Source organism: Natator depressus, chromosome 25 (genome assembly GCF_965152275.1).
Source record: "Natator depressus isolate rNatDep1 chromosome 25, rNatDep2.hap1, whole genome shotgun sequence".
In the NCBI taxonomy this organism is placed as follows: domain Eukaryota; kingdom Metazoa; phylum Chordata; order Testudines; family Cheloniidae; genus Natator; species Natator depressus.
Window position 1 is genome coordinate 5,631,887 of NC_134258.1, and position 23,152 is coordinate 5,655,038.

Genomic DNA, 23,152 nt, shown 5'->3' on the forward strand with positions numbered 1-23,152 from the left:
TTTCCAGGCAGTGCAAAATACATTTAGTACCATAATGTTTACTTTGCATCTACCTTAGAGAGCTGGAGGGCTTATCTGAATGTGCCAGGGTTTGAACCTGTGCTTCAAGGAAATCTATGGGCCAGATGCACTGGTGGCTTGCCGTCACGGAAATGCTGGTGAATGAGACCCCCTTGTGGGGAGGGAAGGAGAGAGGGATCTGCAGTAACCTAAAGTGGCTGCAAGTACATTTTGGGAGGGGGGACAAAGAAGGGGCTAGCAGCACCCTGATAAAGAGGCTGTGGGCAGACTGTTCCTTTAGCATCACAGTGAGGCTACTCTTATTGCTGGTGTTTCTATAGAGAGCAGTTCGTTTTGCCAGAGCAGCTTTTTATCTTCTCACACAGAGATGATGGTGGGGGGGGGGGGGGAGCTCTCTGGGCCTGAAAGGTCATGTTAAGACACTTGTCTTGTCTTCTGTGCCATTTGGAAGTTTTCCCAGGACATTTTTCTTCTCTTCCTCTGATTGTTTTTAATTCTGTTTTACTGAAGCTGAGGACTTGAAACAATTAGTCACAGTGCCCTGGAATCAAACTTTTAATCAGCACTCAAAGGCAAGAACAAATATTCCCAAATATGTAGAAATGCACACATGGTTATATTAGATATTCACACGTGCGTATCTTCCCAGCAGCTAACAGCAGTTTGGATTATACAATTTAAGGAGTCCTATTACTTATTTAAAAATTTTTAAAAATCAGAGGTTTAAAAAATAAAATGCGTATAAGAAGGTAGATATCTCTCTGCTCCTTGTGTGGCTGTCCCTACTGTCTGTATAATGGTGTCTGAATTTATGGCTTGGTTTGCTAGGGGCAGGGCTGAATGAGAATAGAAATGTTGGATTTGGAAGGCAAGAAGGCCATGACTTATGAAATTCGTAACAGTAAAAACATCCCTGATATCTGCAGGGCAGATAGTCCATGAAGAGTTAGTGTGACTCATTTTCCCCTTTGACTGGATGGCATCCTTTTAGTATAACCTATTTCTAGAGGACTGTTCTCCTAAAGTCACCCCTTTCATTGTCATGAAACTGTATCAGCTGCAGGCCACAAGGCCTGATCGCTGTAGCCAGAAAGAACTCCACTGGGAATGTAGGCTCTTCTGCAAGCAAACCTCCATCTGTCTCTGCCTGTGGGAGGGGAGAATCCCTGCTTTTCATCTGATTTGTTTGGTCTGGGAAACCAATATCCACCACTGCTTTTGTGCCCTAATGGATTAGATAAAACCCTCCTGCAAGGGCTGCCACCGCTAGATGCAGCTAGTGACCTGCTTAGCTGGCCTCTCTCATCCTATCTAAGCTACTGTGCTCGTGAGCTGAGTCTGGAGTCTGTTTCACTGCACCTTTTGTGGTCATTTATGCCAGTGAAACACAACTGAATCAGAATGGTGGTGCTTTTCCCCTGGTTTGCACTGGGGTAAATGACTACACAGGCTACAAAACAACAGAGAATGAGCCCTAAATATCTAGGGTGAAGATAAGTGCTGATATTGGCCCATTTGAGTAAATAAACTGGATACCATGAACTAGGCATCCTCTTCTTTCCTAATGGTGGGCATGTTTTTCAGGATAGTTCCAAGCTTCCACACTCTTTTCTGTGCTTCCTCTGAGTATTTCCATGCTGGGAAAGTGCGGGTGAGGGGGCCTGTCATTATGATGATTCATTAATTTAAGAGAATATGTCTGAGTTAGCTAAACTGTGTATGTTTTTGTTTTTGTAGAGAAAGTGAATAACTTCCCTCCGCTCCCCAAGTTTATTCCTCTGAAACCGTGCTTCTACCAGAACTTTGCCGATGAAATTCCCATAGACTATCAGAGTTTGGTGAAGAGAATTTACCATTTATGGATCTGTAAGTGGAATTATGAAATTTTTTGAGAAATTGTACATTATTGGGCTCAACAGCTATAAAGAGGTAGATCCCCATGTATTACACATTTTAGAGTTTCACTTCTGTTCACTTATCAAGAACAAAATCTTCCTTCTAGGATGCTGTGGTGTAGTTTGTGCCTGAATTTTAACCTGTTGTCCCATGAAGCTTACTTCAAAAGTAACTAGGGCAGTCAAGCGATTAATCGCACTGTTAATAATAGAATACCATTTATTTAAATATTTTTGGATGTTTTCTACATTTTCAAATGTATTGATTTCAGGTACAACACAGAATACAAAGTGTACAGTGCTCACTTTATATTTATTTTTGATTACAAGTATTTGCACTGTAAAAAAACAAGAAATAGTATTTTTCAATTCCCCTATTACAAGTACTGCAGTGCAATCTCTTTATCATGAAAGCTTAACTCACAAGTGTAGAATTATGTTAAAAATAAAACTGCATTCAAAAATAAAACAATGTAAAAGTTTAGAGCCTACAAATCCACTCAGTCCTATTTCTTGTTCAGCCAATCGCTCAGACAAACTAGTTTGTTTACATTTGCGGGACATAATGCTGCCTACTACTTGTTTACAATGTCACCTGAATGTGAAAACAGGCTTTCTCATGGCAATGTTGTAGCCTGCATGGCAAGATATTTACGTACCAGATGCGCTAAAGATTCATATGTCCCTTCATGCTTCAACCACCATTCCAGGGGACATGCGTCCATGCTGATGACGGGTTCTGCTCGATAACCATCCAAAGCAGTGTGGACCGATGCATGTTCATGTTCATTTTCATTGTCTGAGTCGGATGCCACCAGCAGAAGGTTGACTTTCTTTTTTGGTGGCTCGGGTTCTGTAGATTCCCCATCGGAGTGTTGCTCTTTTAAGACATCTGAAATCATGCTCCACACCCCGTCCCTCTCAGATTTTGGACAGCACTTCAGATTCTTAAACCTTGGGTCCAGTGCTGTAGCTATCTTTAGAAATCTCACATTGGTACCTTCTTTGTGTCTTTGCGTTTTGTGAAATCTGTAGTGAAAGTGTTCTTAAAATGAACAACATGTGCTGGGTCATCATCTGAGACTGCTATAACGTGGAATATAAGGCAGAATGTGGGTAAAACCAACCAGGGGACAAAAAATTCTCCCCCCCCAAGGAGTTCAGTCACAAATTTAATGAACGCATTATTTTTTTTAACGAGCATCATCAGCATGGAAGCATGTCCTCTGGAATGGTGGCCGAAGCATGAAGGGGCATACGAATGTTTAGCGTATCTGGCACGTCAAAACCTTGCAATGCCAGCTACAAAAGTGCCATGCGAATACCTGTTCTCACTTTCTGATGACATTGTAAATAAGAAGCAGGCAGCAGTATCTCCTGTAAATGTAAACAAACTTGTTTGTCTGAGCGATTGGCTGAACAAGTATTAGGACTGAGTGGACTTGTAGGCTCTGAAGTGTCACATTGTTTTGTTTTTGAGTGCAGTTATGTAACAAAAAAAAAATCTACATTTGTAAGTTGCAATTTCATGACAAAGAGATTTAGTGTGCCACAGATGGTTCGAAACTCAAATTGGCCTGATCAGCCACTCAGGTGTTCACAGAAAACAAACCAATCGGTGATATCATAGTGATCTTCGAACTTGAAGGACGCACAACAACATTGGTCACTTTAGCAGTGGAGATATGTCTGCAAGTTTTGCATCTGTTATGGTTGGGTTGGTGCTGCTTTGCATTGGTGTGTCCTGGTTTGTGGGGAGCTTGCTTGTAATGATGAGCTTGGTGAGGTTGGGGGTGGTTTGAAGGCCAGAAGAGGGGGTTCAGGAAAGATTTCTTTCAGGATGTGGTCCCCATCAAGTATGGGTTGTAATTGTTTGATACCCTGTATGGGTTGGTAGGTGACGACAAGTGATGGGGAATCCTATTTTGAACAGCAAGTACTGTTGGATCTCGCTGTCCAGTGAGCTTGTACTCTCTAGCTGAACAGTTCTGAAACCAGGAGTGGAAACTAAGCTTTCCTCTCTGTGGAATGAAATTAGATTCTACTTCAATGGGTAGACCTGTAGAAAGGGAAGGCTGGGCCAGGGATATGCTCTTGAACAGGGGTTCTCAAACTTTTTTTTTGCTGGGACCCCCTTTGAAAATATTTCAGGCTGTGATGACACCCCCCCCCCCAAAAGTGACAACCCCCCACCATGCCATCCTTACTTCTGTGCTGATGCTGGTGGCCTCGCTGCCTTCAGAGCTGGGTGTCCGGTCAGCAGCTGCCACTTTCACAACCGCTTACAGTAGCCTTGCAACACCCCCCCACCCCCGTTTTGGGTCAGGACCCCCAGTTTGAGAAACCCTGCTCCTGAAGATGAAAAAAATCCTTTTGCCCTGCCAACCCTTTCCTCCCAAAATACCTGTCATCCCAGCTTCCCTTCTGGTTACAGAAATAACTTTCTCACTGAGGGACACAATACATACTTGATGCTGTGGGTTTTATTCCAAAGGTTGTGTGAGAGAGGTGTGTGTGTGTGTGTGTGTGTGTGTGTATATATAAACAATAGGATGATCTGTCACTTCATTGTTCTTTTGTTATTCAGAGATGCTGAAAAAAGCTCTAATTTTCTTGCCTGAAGAAACTGCTTGTCTCCTCCAGACTGACTAGTTAAATGTTGCATGCAGTAAAGCTGCCTTTGTGTGTGGATGGGTTGGTTTTTTTTTTTTTTTTTTTTTTTTAAACAAAGCATCCCTCATTCAATTTAGTGGAAAAATGGAAAGGTGCCAGCCATTTAGGCAACTGGGCCACATGTATGTCTGAGCAGACCTGGGCTTTCCTCTGTGCATTTTAGATTTCCATCTGCTGCACGTTTTCTGTTTGGGTCATTCTGGGTTTCTGGGGTGGGTGGGGCATAAAGGTGAGAGAAACAGATCCAAAGAGAAGACAAAAACATTTTAAAGTAAATACATACTAGAAAGCTGAGGGGTCATTATTTTAATTGGATTTGAACATTTAATAACAAAAGGTGTAGTGAGATTTGGGGAATCTTGTACCAGAGCTCCTACTACTGGAGAACAAATGCCTGTGTAAATCACATTTTGCATTACAGCTTTTTAGGCACCATTGATTTAAAGGGTTTTTATTATTGCTTGTTTTTATAGCCCATGAGTTATCAAACTAAAAATTCTAGACTCTTCAGTTATTCACTTTAAATAGGATTTAACTTAAAAGTGAGTTTTCCCTTTGCTAAATCTTAAGGCATCTGCAAACCAGGGCATTTAAAGCAAGTCTTTTGTTAACCTTTTACAGTTAACTTATACCACGGAAGTGAAACCCGCATAACTGAGCGAAGGATTTTTTTAATTAAAACTGTTTTTTGATGTTGTTAACTCCCATTTAACTTAAATGCCTGAATAATCAGTTAGAAACTTCTCGTATTAAAGATTCAGCTGTGTATCTTCCCAGTATGATGTGTTGGTACACAATCATTTATTAATTACTCAGTGTCCCCAAAGTCGGTTAGGAGGGGACGTATAATTGGCTGAGCTTGCGAGACACTCAACTTGATGGTATAAGGCATCTCTGTTTGGATGGTTAAGCATTGGAATGAATTGCCCAGGGAGGTCTAGATAATACTTAGTCCTGCCATGAGTGCAGGGGACTGGACTAGATGACCTCTCTAGGTCCCTTCCAGTCCTATGATTCTATATAACTTTTTAATGCTCCATCCTATCTGTTCTAAAATTTCTGGGAATTTTCCAGGTATCAATGGGCAGAACTCAATTGATATTGTGGGGGGGAATCAGAAAGCGGGAAGGTGGAAAATGGCATCACACTGAGCTCCTGGCATCAGTTTAGCATAGCCACAGCTTCAAGCCCTCTGTAATTGTCTTTAGATTGAAGAGCCACTTGATGGAAGCTATTAAAACTTTCCAGCATAACACCCTATCTCATCTCTGCTCATCCTCCCAATAGAGTTAAACATGTTGAAACCTTGACTGATGCATCTCCCAGGCAGGAAGAAGTAAAATAATGTTTGAGGCGGGGGGAGAGGACCTGTGCAGACCCTGGCATTGAGGGATGTGGAATCCTGTTACGGGAGTTGGGGGAAATAGGGACACAGAGTCCCTTCCATGGAGGGCAATTGGGAGATTCTGGTATAGGAGAGTAGGGTGCCCAGAGCCCCTGGCAGGATGGGGGACAGTGGTGTGGGGGAAACCCACCACAGAGCCCTTACTTGGACTCCATGTGCTAGCCAGGGAAGCTACTTGTGCAGGGGGTGTTTTTTCAATGGGATGATTCCACTCCTTTAAAGACCCTTCTGTACCATTCTTGGGGCATAAAGGGACCTTGATGTAACTAAAAATCTGGCAACTCAATTTTACTTTGTAACAATAGAGGTCCAAATCCTGATCTTCCACTGATCCCTTCACTTGCAGAATTATCCACCCAGTTTTCCTTCCACTAACATATGCTCACAAATGAGTCCCTTGATTCCTCTACTGGTATCTGCCCCATTCCAAAACTGACCATCCCTAGCAGCAGTTCTTCCAAGTTACAGCAGAAGCCATGCCTTGTGGTCAGCATGTTGATAACGTCCACCCCAATCACTTCATTGTGCTAACAGTTCCTCCCATAACAAGGTCTCCTTGTATTATAATACAAACCATTTGCTTCCTCTTTTTCTGAAGGCAGCAAACAGCACTACTTATGCCCTCTCCTGTTCTCTCTTTATAGTTTACTGCATCACACTAGTGGTGAATCTAATTGGCTGCCTGGCCTGGTGGATTGGTGGTGGTTATGGCGTTAATTTTGGCTTGGCCATCCTTTGGCTTTTTCTCTTCAGCCCCTGCAGTTACATATGCTGGTTCCGGCCTGCATACAAAGGTTTTCGGTAAGTAGACACTCATCTTCTTCTTTTGATCAAAGGGTTTCCTCTGAGAGGTTTGTTCAGTAAATGTTGATCAAGAAGACAATGCCCGCAAGCTGTTATCTGTCAGGGCAAAGATTAAGGAGAAAGTAAATGGAATATTCAGTTACAACAATATTTGGTTAAGAAAGTTTGGCCAGCTCAGGAGCTTATAGATGAAGCTATAGGGCTTCCCATCTCTGGGTGGCTGGTTTGAATCCAGCCCAGGTAGAGAGTGACTCAAAGTTGCTGCTGTCTGGTGGTGGTTTGGTGGCTGCTTGTTGTTTGTATTATGATAGTGGTTAAAGGGATCCAATTGTCCATAGTGCTATACAGATATGGACTAAGAGCTAGTCTCTGCCCCAGAGAGCTTACAGTTGAAATAGACAAGATGGACAAAGGATGGAGGTAGTGGGGAAGGATACAGTCTACGAGCTACGTATGAGCTCAGTGAAGAATACGATGATTAGTGAGAAGTATCCATGCCCACAAAACACCACCCTTGACACAGACTGGCCCCTTGTTGGCAGAGAGGTCCAGGCCTTAAAAGGCCACAGAAACTTAGCTTCTCTCTTGTCCCCATGAAGGGTTCCTTCAGAACCGGGCTGATTCACATTGGTGAAGGGGAGCTCGCAACAAGATCTTGCATTGCTGATGACCATGCAGTTTGATCTGTTCTGTGGTCATTGCAGCACTGTTTGGTTTGGCACTTTCACAAGCATGAAATCCATATTTTAAAAATTTAAAATTGTTAATGTATTGTGATTATTAAATATCCCTGGGGTTACCTAAGCATTCACATCACTAATGGTATGAGAGACATTCTTCAAAAAGCTTGTTTGAGATTTTTGGTTTCTCAGTTCTTTATGGGAAAACTGTACAGAAGCAGCTTGCTAAGAACTGTTCTGTTTTTTGTCTCTAGGCACAGCATCTAGTTACGCATATTGGGAGGGTGTATTTAAATAAAAGCAGCACACAAAGACCAGGTCTCTTCTTAAACTGCACAAATCTATTTAAAATCCTACCTTTTTTTTAAATTAATAATCATTTGCATGTCTCTAGTGCCTGCTGGGAATTGCAAAGCACTTTGCAAACATTAGTGCATTGAGACTCACATCTCTTTGAGGGACTTGTGTTTAATCTCCATTTTGCATAGGGAAACTGAGGCGTGGAGAGGGGAAGTTATTTTCCCAAGGTCATGCAGCAAGCCACTAGCAGAGCTGACAGGAGTCTGTCATTCCAGTTTCCTAGAAACCCTCTCTCCCTTCCTTCACGACCAGTGGGTTTTTTTTATTGGTTAATCATCAAATTCTATGGTAAGAAGTTAATTTAGAAAAAAGCAGAAGCAGCTGACAGGAATAGAAGCAGACAGACTAAGGCCCTGATTCTAGAAAGCACTCAAGTATATGCTAAATTTTAAGCATGTGCCAGTGGGACTTACGCAAGTGCTTAACTCTAAGCATGTGCTCAAGTGCTTTCCTGAATCTGCATCTAAATGCTCACCTCAAATACTAACAAAATGTGTGCTAATGTACTGGAGATGATTAAAACCATAGCAACTAAATTAATTACGTTGTAGAATTCAAAGGAGATAACTTCTAAAAGGATATGAAAAGCAAAGCAATTGAATCATCTGAAATTCTTAAAGGAAGTGAAAAATGAAATCTGAGAAGTGTTACTCTATTGGGCTGTGTTTTTTTTGTTTTTTTTTCCTTCCCCTTTCCTAATTCAGAAGTCCCTGGGGTTTCCAAGTCTAGCAGAACTCTGTTCAAAGAGCACTTTCTATTCCAAAGTCTGGGAAAATTACTCCTCCGCAATGCTTTCCTCTGGGCTTTGTGGACTAAGATTCTAATTATTTCTTTAATGCTGTTTGTATGTGTTTGTGCAACTGAATGCTGAAAGGCCCTTGCGACTACCCTGTGTAAATACTTCTCTATAAATCAATACCCAAGGGACAGGCCAGCAAGCCACAGAGCAGTTAGTTTGGAGGAGACTTTAAAGAAAAGAGCGGTGTAATCGGGGAAATCTTTTTATGAGAAAGGAATACTGTAGCCAGATTCATTACAGCCAGTCTGACTTCTAGAGAGTCAGGTTAGACCCACTTGCTAGGCTTATTCCCAGATGTTACAGCCATGGTAGATATTGGGATAGCATACTCCATGGATGTTTTTGTGAAACATTCATCGTATGTCCACATCCAAAGTTAAATTAGGTGCAGAGCCTTGGCATGAGAGCAGAGATGTGGCAAATTTCCAGCGGAAAGGTGGATCAGAATTCACCTTTTCCACATGTTCTAGCTCAGTGGTATTCAACCTTTTTTCATTTGCGGATCCCTAAACCAATTTCAAATGGAGGTGTGGACCCCTTTGGAAATCATATAGTCTGCAGATCCCCAGGGGTCCTCAGACCACAGGCTGAAAACCACTGCTCTAGCTGATTCCCATACACCCCTTCAAATTGAGATTTCTTCACTATTGCCAGGTCGTTGTCATGAGAGTCCATTTAAAGGTCCTGCCTGGAAAGTTGTTCTTTCACTGATTCGGTTTCAGTACTGAGACAAATAGTCCATGGTTAAGGTAATTCTATCACCGTAAATGTGCTATACTGAGATCCAGTATTCAAAAGGAGAATGCCATGATGGTAGCATTTTGCTATTCGGTAGCACTGTCCAACCCAGGATGTCCAGTCTCTTTCACAACACCCCTGTGAGGTAACAATACTATTGGAGACAGAGGCCACATCTTCTATTGACCTGCCCTTTGTGGAGGTATTCATGCAACTTTACACCCACTTTGCATTGGTGTAAATGACTGCATAAGGTGTAGGGCAAGAGAGAATCAAGTCCTGAGGGTTTCCAACTTGCCCAAGGTCAGTCCCGTTCATTTGCTCTCGTCATTAGGTACCAGATTTACAACAGTATTTAGGTGCTTAAATGTGCAGATAGGCACCTAAGAGGAATTACATACTCAAGGGGAGTTAAGAACCTAACTCATTTAGTTAACTTTCAATGCAAGTTAGGTACCTATCCAGCTTAGGCACCTAGGGGATTTTAAAAAGCTCCTCTGTGCATCTTTAGGTGCCTAAATACCTTTGTACATCTGGCCTAGAACATACCACCTCCCTGTTTCTGTGATTCAATGGATTTGATGTCAATAATTTGCACTATTAAATGTCATCAGGTATGAGTGGGTCCAGAGCTAAACTTCCGTTTAAACTACCAGTATTCCTTGCCAAAGAACAGCTGACTAATATGGGGGGTGGTAGATGAAGACACTGCATCTGATAGTACCATCTGTGCTACTATTGCTGGATGGCACGGCTAGAGCTATGCCAACCCCGGTACATCTTGTGATGGAGAGGCCATTGAGCACACCTAGTTTTGGTAGCCACCATGTATACCTGGACCACGAACATAAACTCTGCTGACCTCGTTCAGTAGTTTGGCACCTGCCTGACCTATCCAGCCAAAAGGCAGAGGTGCTGTGGAGTTACAAAAAGCAGCGTTGCCTCTGAACACAACTGCTTTCCCCAGGCAGCATTCCACCCAGCTCATGAGGCTCAAATGCACTCTGTACATGGCTGTCAGAGCTGTTTTTCTTCCTAATCCATCCCAGAGCTGGGTTATCAGTGGCCCACTTCCTTAACCACAGGTGTGTAAACTGATGACAAACAGCCACTGGGATATTCCCAGCTAGGATTCTTGTTCTCAATAATTGCATGTAATGCACATACAGGATCTGTCTGGCTGCCAGCACTCGTACCCATGTGTTCCCATGGCCTTGTGCCTGCTCACAAATGGATGGGTTGCATTATGAAAAGCACAGGTGTCAAACTGCATTGAGTTTAGACATGCAGTCAGGATAACAGAGCAGGTGCTCTCTCTTCTGCAAGAGGCTGCTGAGATATTGGTGGAAAACATGCCTCTCTAAAGGTGGTCATATGTCTAATTAGTTTTAGATCGATTTCAGGATCTAGGTTTATTGAGGGAGATTAAGTCCTGATGATGCAGAGACCTGTGTGTTTCCAGCACTCGAGAAAGGGGGGCGGGGAATATTCGTCTTCAAGGTACAAAACTGAGTGGGGATCCATTGCTTCATGATAAGTGTGTATGGAGGGAATGGGGACACAGTAACATGGTACAGTACAAGGTGATAAACCCCATGCATTCTCCCTAATATCCTCTCTCATTTCACAGGTCTGACAGCTCTTTTAATTTCATGGCTTTTTTCTTCATCTTTGGTGCCCAGTTTATTCTGACTGTCATACAAGCAATCGGTTTCTCCGGCTGGGGTGCATGGTAAGCAGGATGCTCCCATTGTCTTTGAATGGAGCACTCAGTCCATGTCTTCTCTCCATCTAGCTGCAGAGATTTTTGTCCCATAGGCTGAATCTGTGTTCCACATTTCCACTCATTAAATGCTGATGTTTGGGGGTGGGGAAGAGTTGGGGGAGATGATAGGGGAAGGGGTTTGACGAAGAAAGGGTCCTGGTTGGAGTGAGGGCATGGTCTCAGCTCCTCTCACCTCGCTAAGGACTGAATATGTTACATGATTTGAACCAGCATAGGATTTTCATCCGGTCTGTTCTTTCAGGGCTACGTGTTATCCCCCACCCTAATAAATAGGGCCCTACCAGATTCACGACCATGGACTGTGAAATCTGGTCTTTTGTGTGCTTTTTTACCCTACAGTATACAGATTTCATGGGGGAGATGAGCATTTCTCAAATTGGGGGTCCTGACCCAAAAGGGAGTTGCATGGGAGTCGCAAGGTTATTTGGGTGGGGGGGGAGGGGTCACAATATTGACATCCTTACTTCTGCACTGCCTTCAGAGCTGGGTGGCTGCAGGACGGCAGCTGTTGGCTGGGCACCCAGGTCTCAAGGCAGCACCCTGCCAGCAGCAGCACAGAAGTCAGGGTGGCAAGACCATACCAGGCCACCCTTACTTCTAAGCTGCTGCTGGCAGCAAATTGCCTTCAGAGCTGGGCTCCCAACCAGCAGCTGCTGCTCTCCAGCCGCCCAGCTCTGAAGGAAGTGCCACCGCTGGCAGCAGCACAGAAGTAAGGGTAGCAGCACCACAGCCCCCCCTACAATAACTTTGTGACCCCCACAACTCCTTTTTGGGTCAGGACCCCAACAATTACACTACCGTGAAATTTCAGATTTAAATAGCTGACATTGTTAAATTTATTATTTTTTAAATCCTATGACCGTGAAATTTGACCAAAATGGACCGTGAATTTGGTAGGGCCCTACCAATAAATAACCATTTCTCCCTCCATATGACCATACCATTGCCGCGGAGAAGCCACCCGTGAGTTTGCAGCGAGGTTCCAACCCAGCTTCTTGGGGGTGAGAGCGAGGAGATCAAGACATCTTATCCTTTCTTCCCATCTTCCCCGTGCACATAAATTTCACTTCATCTCCAGTCTACAAAGCTAGAGTCCCAACGTTCATCCTTAAATAATAATTGGAGGGTATGTTCTTGACCTTCCCTGTTTAGGTCACAGAAGGTTGATAATTTAACCTGCCATCTTTAGAGCCCTGGATGCAAATCTAGCTGAAGCTAGAATAACAGGGGGAAAAAGTGCTACGCAGAGTGCTGTTTAAACGCTGCTCCTCAGGGTACCCATGAGGCACAGTGTGAAGACCTGTGGGAAATGGAGACTCAGAGCTAGGTCAAGGACTCTCAGGTTCCTGGTTTTTTAACCCCAGCTTTATTCCACTAGCCCCCATACTACCTCTGCACAAGTGAAAATAAATTTGGTTCCCTGATGGACGTTTGTTTACCTCCTAAAACCTCACCATTCAACTGGCTTCCAGGCCCCTAGAGAAATTCACCTAGCAGGGGATGTTGCAGGTCAGGACTTGAGGTGCCTTGACAGAGATGTGCAGGGGGAAGTGCCTACCTGTACTGCAGCTGGTTCTTGCCCTAATTCGTTCGTTTTTTCCATGCATATCCTGGAACTTTACAACTCCCTTGCAAATATTTTCAGGTTGGCGGTCACAACAAACGACTGTCTCTGTATTTCGCTTTCTTCCAGCGGATGGTTGGCAGCCACTACTTTTTTCAGTACCAGTGTTGCCGCGGCTGTGTTCATGCTGTTCCCAGCCATACTGTTTACGGTGTCGGCAGTTGCGATGTCCTTCTATCTCCTAAGGGTAAGTGCCTCAGTTGCCTTTCTGACATGGAGTATCTGTCAGTTCTGTGCATCAAAGCAAAGCGAATCATCAGCTCGGTGGTCGCTGTAACCACTCGCATCCGATAAAGTTGAGAGTATAAACCGTGAGGGGGTTGTCCCCCTGCCAAGCCTGATCCCCTCCAAGGCACATCTAGCTGAAAGGTTGAGTGCGCAATTGAGGGTTCTCTCCATGCAATGCAACCATGTCCCTCCCAGCATGAATCCATGGACAACCATTGATTCAGAGAATTAAACCTGTTGAGACCCACACAATGACAGATGGGGGTGGTGCGAGGGAGATTCATGGGAGGATCTTTCTCCTTAAAGTGGTCTGCAAAAAGAAAAAGCTGGAGAGCCACTGTCCTAGGGAATACAACAGGAGACACTTCGCCACAGTATTTCTGTTGCACTTCATCTGTCACACAAGATGATGCCAAAGCTGACCAGTCCAGCAAAGTGTTCTCTACCCCAAAGCAGCTGCCATCAGGACAGTTTACCTCTGGAATGTGGGACCATACTGCCTTCTTTGAGATCACACGTTGGCTGGCATCTGTGTGGTAGGGTGGCTGAAGAAAGTCACTCCTCCTCCTGCACCTCTATACACCCAGCTATATAGTTCTCCTATCGTGTACCCAAACTTTGCCAGTCTGGGATGCACCAATTTCAATAATAGTGAATTATAGGTAAACTGACCTAGTTTGGATGAATTGCTTCTAACATCGTTACTATGCAATTCCCCAACCTGAGTTAGTCATAATGCTGCAGTGGGTTAAAAGACTCTATGTAGATCTTATCTAGCTGCTTCTCTGTTGCCGTCTGCTGCACTGTTCTGTTTATAGCGCCCTTATTCCTTTGGAATGTGGACACTTGAACAGAGATGTTACCAGATACATGGGACAGCACTAGGAAGTGTATAGTATATTAGGCATTAACAGAGTGACCATAGCTCTTGTTGGAAAGGGAACTAGATACTTGCTGCTGATTCTTCCCTTGCTCTCTTGATTACCTATTAGGTACATAAAATTTACCGAGGGGCTGGCGGAAGCTTTCAGAAAGCCCAGGATGAATGGAACAGCGGCTCATGGAGGGACCCCCCGAGCAGGGAAGCTCAGTACAATAACTTTTCTGGAAACAGTCTGCCACAGTATCCCACGGTGCCCAACTATCCCACGGGAAATCAATGGCCTTAAGCAGCAACAGCTGTCAAACTGCCTGGATTATCTTTTTTTGGTCTCATCATTATTATTTTTATTATTTGAAAATATCACTAGTTTTTTTTCCCGTCATCTTTGGGGTTTTTTAATTCCCTCCTCCCCATGACTGCAGAAAATCTGTGCACTCAGCGTGTACTGCCTCCAGGGATTTGCCCATCTCTGTTGGAATGTTTTATTTTGTGCACAGATGCCAGTGTTTGCCTTGCTGCAGACCGAGGAACTATTTGCTGCCCTTGCTTGGGGGAATCCTCCAATGATCAGTACATGGAAAAGGCTGATTTTCCCTCTGCAAAGAACACTTTAAGATGCTCTTTCCCCTTCCCTCTTCATTCATATCAGATGCACAGTACACCACAGCCATCTTCCTGTTACTGAGCAGGGGACGCAATTGGAAATGAGCATCCACCGGTATCTCCTGATGAGTTTTCTGGAATTTCTGTTTCTCGAAGGGAAATGTCTCATCTATTTTATTTTGTGCCTCGTAAGATTGAAATTGGCGGCCAGGGCTCCCTTTTTGTTCATAAAGCCCTTGAAGGTCTAAACCTTCTCTTGAGTTCTCTGTAGTGAGAAAATGCTTTAGATAACTCTGCTCACAGTGAGTGATTGCTGGACATTGCATCTGATTAGCAGAACCTCCACTCAGCTGGTGAGGTATTATACTGTTACAATTCGTCGTGTCCCTCTCCACCCCCCAAAAAAGGTTTTTCTTACGATAGGATCTACATGCTTTGAAAGTACCACTTCATCTCACTTGTCTATAACCCTTGTTTGCTAATGGCCTGATTGAAAGCCCAGTGGAATCACTGACTTCAGTGGGCTTTGGCCCCGACTGCATCAGTTATATTCACTCTTATGCAAACAGCCAACACAGGACCTAGGCATCACTTAAGTCCCGCTTACGCAGTGTCTAGATTTTATGCTGGCCCCACGTATCATCTCCCTCCTGATTGAATCTCACCCCATTGACAAACCCTAAAAATGTAAATAATCTTCCGGCTACAGTTCTGTAGCCAGGTGGTAGATAACTGTAAATCTGAATACCAAGAATGACTTGTACATGAATGAATACTAAGAATGATTTGTGAGTAACTCTGTTAAAATGGATAGATTAATCCCTGATTTATTCTGACATAGGTTAGATCCGAATCTGATCAAGTTTCTTATGCTTGTGAATTGTTCTACTCCAATATGTCACCTGTTATACTACAAAATGCTTAATAGTCTTGTGAACGATCCTTTATTTAGTCATGCAGGACCACTCCCCTGATATACAGCCAGCCGTACAGCTCTTCTCTCTACTTCAGCATGCAGGCAGAGAGAGGTGGGATTGTCTTTTCCTAAGAAGTTGGTTGAGGGGAAGAGAGAGGTTCTGTTGAGAGGGTCTTTTCTTGCTGAGAACTAGGCTTTGTCTACACTACAAATGCTTTCTGGTATAGCTGTAACAACCAGAGCACCCAAGTATAAACATAGCATATGATGACAGAAGTTTTGTTGTTGGCCAGTAACACCATCTCACTGAATGACATTAGCTATATCGACAGAAGCACTGTTATGCCTGCTGAGCTGCGTCTGTACTGGGGGGGGGTTTGCTGACATAGCTATGTTGGCTACAGGGGATGTTGATTTGTTTTTTGTTTCACACCTCCATCAGCTTAGCTATGCTGGCAAAACTTTGTAGTGTAGACCTGGCCATAGTATGTGTCAGTGCTGACTTCACATCCTTTTATCGATTTCTCATGTCACAAGTACTGGAATCTGTAGGCAGAGCAGTCTAATTCCTTTCCATTTTGTACTATGTCAGCCCACGCAGTACAAGCTACAGTTTCTCATTTCTCCTTAAAAAATCTGCTACTCAATGTTGAGATTTTTCCAATCAGCCTGTGAGATTTGGATGCCCGATTTCCGTTAATTTTTATGAGAGCTGAGCCTTCAAAACCCTTCAGCAGCTTTGAAAGTCTCTGCTAAAGATCCTGTGAGGTGCTAAAGCCTTCAACTTCAGAAAGACATGAAGGAGGTTTGGTATTTGTTCAGATCTGCACACTAGTGCTGGATTCTGCGCTGTCGTGTTGATGTGAATCCAGAGTAATTCCATAGCTAACAGTGGAGTTATGCCAAATTTACACTGAGTAACTGGAAACAGAATCTGCTCCTGAAAGGCTTAGAAAAGGTCTCCAAGCTGGATGGAATCCATTTGCAAATGATCTTTTGAAAATGGTCTCAATATACAAGTGCCTTATTCAATAATATATTAGCTCCTAGGGGAGAGTTCTCCTTCCCCCAGTGCCCCATTCCGTTTAGTCTTCATTTTTTCCCTATATTGTATATATTGTAAATATTAAGTAAGTGAAATGCATTACCATGGGATTTGTGTGACATCTTTATCAGATGGACCAAAGCAACTAATTAACACTGGAGGCCAAAGCCTCCTTGAACTTCAGTTTAAAAGCAACATTTCCCATTGCTGCAAAGCCAGCCCTTTGCTGGGCCTCTCAAATATCTTTCTAACACATTCCTAACACAGTGGTGTGTGTGTGTGTGTGTGTGAGATTTGCTCCTAAACATAAGGACAGATGCTTGGAGCTTTGCTAACAGAATACGGTCCAATCATGTTACCGAACTTTTAGTTGCCTTCATCTTGCGTAATGTGTTGTGTGGATTTTCTTTGCATGCTTGCCATCGAAAGGGTGGTGAAAGAGAACTGCCTGTCATTTAACTCCCTGGAAATACGAACATGCTGCCCAGGGGATGGGTCAAAAGTCCCAGTGCTTGGATCCTGTTAACGAAAACTGGAGTCCTGCCTGTAATTTGCCACATTGGGAAGCCTAAACATAGCCTAAACAAACCTCATCCTTGGAGGTGTGGAATATCTTCCGCTCCTCTTGGCCATTCTTTTCAATATGGGGTGCCTGCAGGTGAGTCGTAATTCCAGAAAGTTGACTCAGTCAATGTGCTGCCAGAACTGTTGTGGCTTATTTTTGGAATCATAGCTATATTTTTATAAATGTAATGTTTACATTAGATTTCTAAGGAACTACCAATGTTTTGGAGAATTGTTAACCTGGACTTAGCCAACTTTTAATTTTGTTCTGCATCATGTTATGTGGGATGCTTTGTGTCGTCTGTGAGGTTCTTTGTTGTTTTCCTTGCAGGGGTCAAATAAATCCTCATTCTATGCTCAATGAGAAGAGCCTGGCTACCTTGGAGGGGTGTGTATGTAGTCATGAGGGTTGGAAGAAAATAGCAAGATCTAGTTATCCCCGTTAAGTATTTTCCTCTCTTAGAAAACTCCAAAGCTTCTGGGAAATGGGGGTTTTGGACAAGTAAAGGAACAGTGCATTGTGGGTCAAATTCACCCCTTTGCTGGGAACTAGTGCAAGGCATATTCACTATTTAATTTATCCTCTTTTAGCGCTTTTCAACTCTAGATCTTTGCAAAGTCCATTACAAAGGAGGTATTGTTATCCCCATTGTGCAGATGGGGAAACTGGGCAAGCCACTTCTCTCTGTGCCTGGATCACCCAGAAGGCCAGTGGCATGCCTGGGAATAGAACAAAGATCTCCTGAGTCCCAGTCCAGTGCTCTATCCACTGGATAGCACTGCCTTTCCTATGTAGCACCTAGGATTCAAGTTGGTCCTCTGCACGTAGATGAATTCCACCTGGTATGAGTTACGGTTTCGGGGGGGGGGGTGTATCGATAAGCCTTGGGTTAAACAGGCTCATGCTGTATGCTGAATTCATTCAAGTTTCCCTACACACACCTCTTAATGTTATCCTGAAATGAATGGCGCCTCCTCAAGATTGCTTAACTTTTAGCCATTTCACTCAGTGCCAGAAAAGCACTTAGCAGAGCAGATGAAAGTGGATGTCTTCTGTCAACGGTGCAGACCCATTTGGTGTGTTCACCTAGGCCTACATTCTGGCCTCAGGAGGTCAGTGACAGCTTTGCAATTCCAGTTGACTTAGTGGAAGCAGGATTTGGCCCCAGGGTGAAACTCACTGTAGTCTGGGGGACTCGCACAAGGCCCTAGGCACCATTTAAGCAGGGTGTAAATAGCATGTGGGGCCTTGTGCTGACTGCCTGCATGGGGGTGTCGGGGATATCGCTCCTAGGGCTCTTCTCTGCACTGTTAGTATTTGTTAATGGTAGTAAATGGCAGCTGCTTCCTATGGTGGCTTGCTGCTGTGAGGTGGACGTTCATCCCCAGGTCTCGGTTCAGTGCACAGGGATAAACTCTCCTCTCAGGCATCGATCTCGCAAGTCCTTGCGTGGAACACAAGTGTCACAAGGGTGCCGCTCCCCAAGCCAAGCGTAGATCGTCATAGTCCCTTGCAATGAGTGGTGTTGCGGCAGGCACCTCTGTGCACTCACTCCCTAGTACACAAGAGCAGAGGGTTGCGTGTGGGCAGAAGATGGCAGTGTCTTGAGATGCAGGCATGACCATGGCCTTCATGGTGCTACTGAGGAACTCAGATGCTCCCCCTTCAGGTCTCCTTCCAGCTGGGGCAGGTGTGACTTGGTACCCACCCAGTCATGCTCCTGTTATTTGTGTTGCAGTTATGCCTAGGAGCTCTAGGCATGGGCCAGGACTCTATTGTGCTAGGCAGTGTACAAATGGAGAACTAAAAGTCCCTGCCCCAAGGAGCTTGCCTGTGGGATCAGGATTCCCAACTAACTCTCCCTCTCAGTGGTTACATTACACTCATGCCCCTACAGCTGGGGAAGATCAAGCCCTCTCTGCGTGTGCCTGCTTGTTTGCCTCGCTGCTGCCACATTCCCAATGCCTGTGTGCATCTTCCTTGAGCCCAGAACGTGAATGCTTTGTAACAGAAAGATTAAACTTGGCTGAGCAGTTTGCTTTTCCCTCTGCTTTTAAATTGGTGGATTTTGTATTCTCTGCAAATGAACTAGCCCTACTTAGTTCTCCCCACCCCGGGGTGAGTGGAGGGTTAGCAGATGTATGTTTTCCAACAGTAGCTTTTATAACTAGCTTACTAATGCTACGCTGGATGTAGAGCATGAATTGTATTGATCTCTACACTACGTGTCTGTGTGCTGCCCTTTCACGCCACTGTATTTGATGCTGAATTACAGCATGCTGGAGCATTCTAGTGAAATAAAAGTCAAACTGTGTTGCTTTTCCTGTCTTCAGCTCCAATGAACGGTCTAGGCTCTCGAGCCAAGTGTCTGAACGTGGTGGGTGTTTTGTGGTATCGGCTCAGAGCACTGGCCCATCTCCTCCAGGGCCCTGGGCGGGGGCTGGATCTGCACAGGAGGAGCCTGCAGGAACTCCTGCTGAAGACAGTGGACATTGTGGCGGGGATGGGAGGTGCTTGCAGTAGTATTCTGGGGTGTCATGATACTCAAAGGAACTGAGAGCGGGGAGAGGGCTGGTTGTGCAGTACTGTACAGGGACAGAGGGACATCCTTTCCACCCCCTGCAGCAATCTGCTTATGCCCTGTGGGATGAGATCTGATTACTCAGCATGCATATCTATAATAATAAATTAAACAGGGACTGGGCTTGCTTGGCTACAGAAATGGCTGCAGAAACTATCTCCTGGGGCAGAATGAACAAAGCCTCATGGAAAACAGGAGTCCCCTATTCAAGCAGGCCAGGCTGAGACATCAGAGTGCAGTCTCCCCTGCAGACCTAACTCGCTGGCTTCTGCTTAGACACCCCCGGCCCCAGTCACATGTTGCATTTGCTTCCAAGAACTGGGGAGGAGAACAGCAGGAGCAGCGTCTGTCCCACTTTGGAGAGATGCTGTTGAAGAGCAGAGGAGATTTGGTATGAGAATAAACCTATCACCCTCCTCCCAAGACCCTGGAGCCAGGGAAGGGAAACTCTGCCCTGGATATGTGCTCTGCACCCTAGGCTACCCGAACAACTGGGACTGGCCACCCTTGTATCACGTGTGGTGGAGTGGGTCAGGCTACCACTCACACTCAAGAGAGTCCACAGCATGAGAGAGTGGTGGCCTTATCTGGCAGGTGCTCTGGTGGAAGCAGGGGGAGGAATCCATCAGCTGAAGGCCCAGGGGTGGGCACCTGCTAAAAGTGGGGAAGGCTGGCTTGGTGGAGGCCTGAGCCGGGGAATTAGGTCCCGCAGTCAGCTCCAAACTGCTGTCCGGGTTCAGCTAAAAATTGGGTAGATGCTCCCACCCACCAGGCAACCCCAATGGGCCTCCCCCAGTCTGCGGGTGAGAGAGGAGTTCACACAGTGTCTCAGGCTGGCCTTTCCCCTGTTGATCTCTGGAGCAGGTGATGATTAGGGGTGTGTCCACATGGCAGTTAAAACCCCACAGCTGGGCTGTATCAGCTGACAAGCTCAGGGGCTGTTTAACTGAGGTGTAGACCATTCAGGCTCAGGCTGGAACCCATTCTATGGGTCTTTGCTGCAGTTAAACAGCCCTGTAGCCCAAGCCCCCAGTCAGCTGACACAGGCCAGGGGCAGGTGTTTAACTGCAGTGTAGACATACCCTACACGTCTGCTCCTGCAGCCCTTATGCAGGCAAGACTCATGTCAGTGGGAGTGTTGGCTGTCTGAGGACTGCAGGCTTGCAGTGTCAAGAAACACAGGAATGAGTTTGGCCTCTCAGCCCGGTCGCTGCTAGACAATTGACCCCAGCTGGAAACCATAACCAGGTCTGAGGTGATTTAAGGCTTGTGGCAAATTCTGCTCAAGACAAGTCCAGGGAGCAGAGAAACAGACACTATTGCAAGTGGCGAGGGAAGTGCCATGGCAGAGCTGTTGGCCAGTTCCATCAGTTTAAGACGGTCTATATACTTGTAACTGTCATTTGGAGCCTTAAAGCGCCATTTTGAGACTACGTATTTGGGCAAATTTGTAGTAAAGGGGGCATGACCCAGCAGGCATATCACTGGGCTGGGGCACAGGACCTCTGGGTTCTATTTCTGGCCCTGCTACAGATCTGCTGAGGGCCCCCGTGCAAGTCCCTTCCCCTCTCTAGACCTCAGTTCCGCCAACTGGACAATGCAGATATTTACCGCCCTTTGTAAAATGGTTTGAGATCATTGGATAAAAGACCCTTTATGTGAGCTGATTATTGTTCTTACAAAAAGAATCTCTGGAAAAGTAAGTACTTAATATGTGTGCTAGACCCCATAAAAAATTGCAACTTTCTGGCAAAAAAAAAAACAAACCCAAAGTATTTCTATTTGAGAATGTGGCTATGGTGCCTCATGTGAGCCTGATTACATCTGACTAGTCAGACTACACCATCCATGATGCACCACTATCTGCCCTCATGGGGAGGCACACCATTGCATCCTGGGAGTTCCTGGCCATGGTGTCTCATGAGGGAGAGAGTATGACTGGGGATCCGGAACCATAGAGGAGAATGGGAACATGAGGTGGCCGAACTACAGATCCCATGAGGCACTGTAGCAGAATAGCCAAACCTGAATATTTTGAGTTTTTCAACAAAAAATGGAAATTTTCTTTCAAAAGCAGACACTTTTCATGAAAAGACTCAGTTAACGGAAAACCCAATTTTCCTTTGAAGAATTAATTTATTAAAATTAATCAACAATGAGTAGAGTGACCTTTGGAAAGATCAGTTTTGGGGGAGAAGCTGATTCTGTTTTTTAAATCAAAGCAAGTGAATCTGGTGGTTATGTATTAAATGTGGGACTGACTGAAAATTTTCCTTGATGATTCTGTCCTTGATCAGACTAGATGATCATAATGGTCCCTTCTAGCCTTGGAAATCTGTTAATGTACAAAATACAGCTTTAAAATGACAGGCCTGCAGTGATTCTTGCATCATTTGATAAACAGGAAACATTCCTCTAGTCTGTGACCTCATTTACGAAGTTAGCATAAGGAGGGAGTTTTTATGTCTGAACTATTTATTTGTGTGTTGTCATTTCCATAGTGTTCATCTCTAGCAGACCTGAGTTAAGCCTCAGAAGTTCCCAGTGATGAGTGCTGCCAGGCCCGTTGTGCAGATGGGAAAACAGGGGAGAGCTGGTTGAAAGGCTTCATTTGGAACTTTGTTACAAAAAATAAAGTCTTTTGTGGCCAAATGGAAATACCGGATTTCAGCATCTTTATTCCAGTTGCTGAAAGTGAAATTTCCATTGTCAGGTTTTAGGTTTTTCAGTGAACATTTCTGATTAAATTAAAAACTTAAGAGAACTTTTTCAGTTTCTTTCTTGGGAACAAAAATAATTTCCTGACCTGCTGTGAATGTGAGAGTCAGTGAGGTGAAAAGACTCGCCAAGTCACGCAGCCAGTTTGCGGGAGCATCAGGGATAGACTCCTCATCTAACTGCCTGTCCTGGGCATTATCCACAAGCCTCTCCTTCCTTCCTGTTATAATCCCCTTGCAAAGCCGAGGAAATAATGGAAATATCCCGTGCATGCCTTATTGCAGTGCAAGCGGGTTTTGCTGTAACGGTGGGCACACATGGAATTATTTATAGAGACAAAGGATATGAAAACATCTCATCCTTCTGAGCAAGCACTTTCAAACAGGAAAATGCCATCCTGCCCAATCTGGGCATCTCTCACCACTGCAGCACCCTTGTGGGGCTGTGTACAAAATGTACCTCTTATCCAGGACACAACCTCATTAACAGTGGGTATTTCAGGGTGGGACTTTCAAAAGCACCTAAACAATTTAGGAACATACATCCCATTGAAAGTAATCCAGGATGCTGAGGTATGTGGAAATTCCACCTTTAATATATAGCACCACAGGGGCTGAACTAGCTCTCCCTGAAGTGAGTGGAAAGACTCCTGTTTTCTGTGTTAGTACAGCCCCTGGCACAGTAAGGTCCAAGTCCATGGCTGGGTTCCTAGGTTCTACAGTAACACAATAACTGATAATTAGACTTCAGCAGGAGTTGGATTAACCCCATAGTTCCTTCCAGTGGGGCCTTACAGACTGTATGCACAAAGAGATCACTTTGCATCTA

The 23,152-nt window shown here is 44.7% G+C and overlaps 1 protein-coding gene across 1 annotated transcript in view; it reads left to right on the top strand.

The window, feature by feature from the left end:
• SCAMP4 (secretory carrier membrane protein 4) overlaps positions 1 to 22,190 on the top strand; it is a 31,952-nt gene extending 9,762 nt beyond the window's left edge. The window contains 5 exon segments of the mRNA XM_074939544.1: positions 1,759 to 1,887; positions 6,639 to 6,795; positions 11,006 to 11,107; positions 12,855 to 12,972; positions 14,006 to 22,190. Of these exon segments, the coding sequence (XP_074795645.1) occupies positions 1,759 to 1,887; positions 6,639 to 6,795; positions 11,006 to 11,107; positions 12,855 to 12,972; positions 14,006 to 14,182 (683 nt within the window). The 3' untranslated portion in view covers positions 14,183 to 22,190.
• Positions 22,191 to 23,152: the final 962 nt, after the last annotated feature.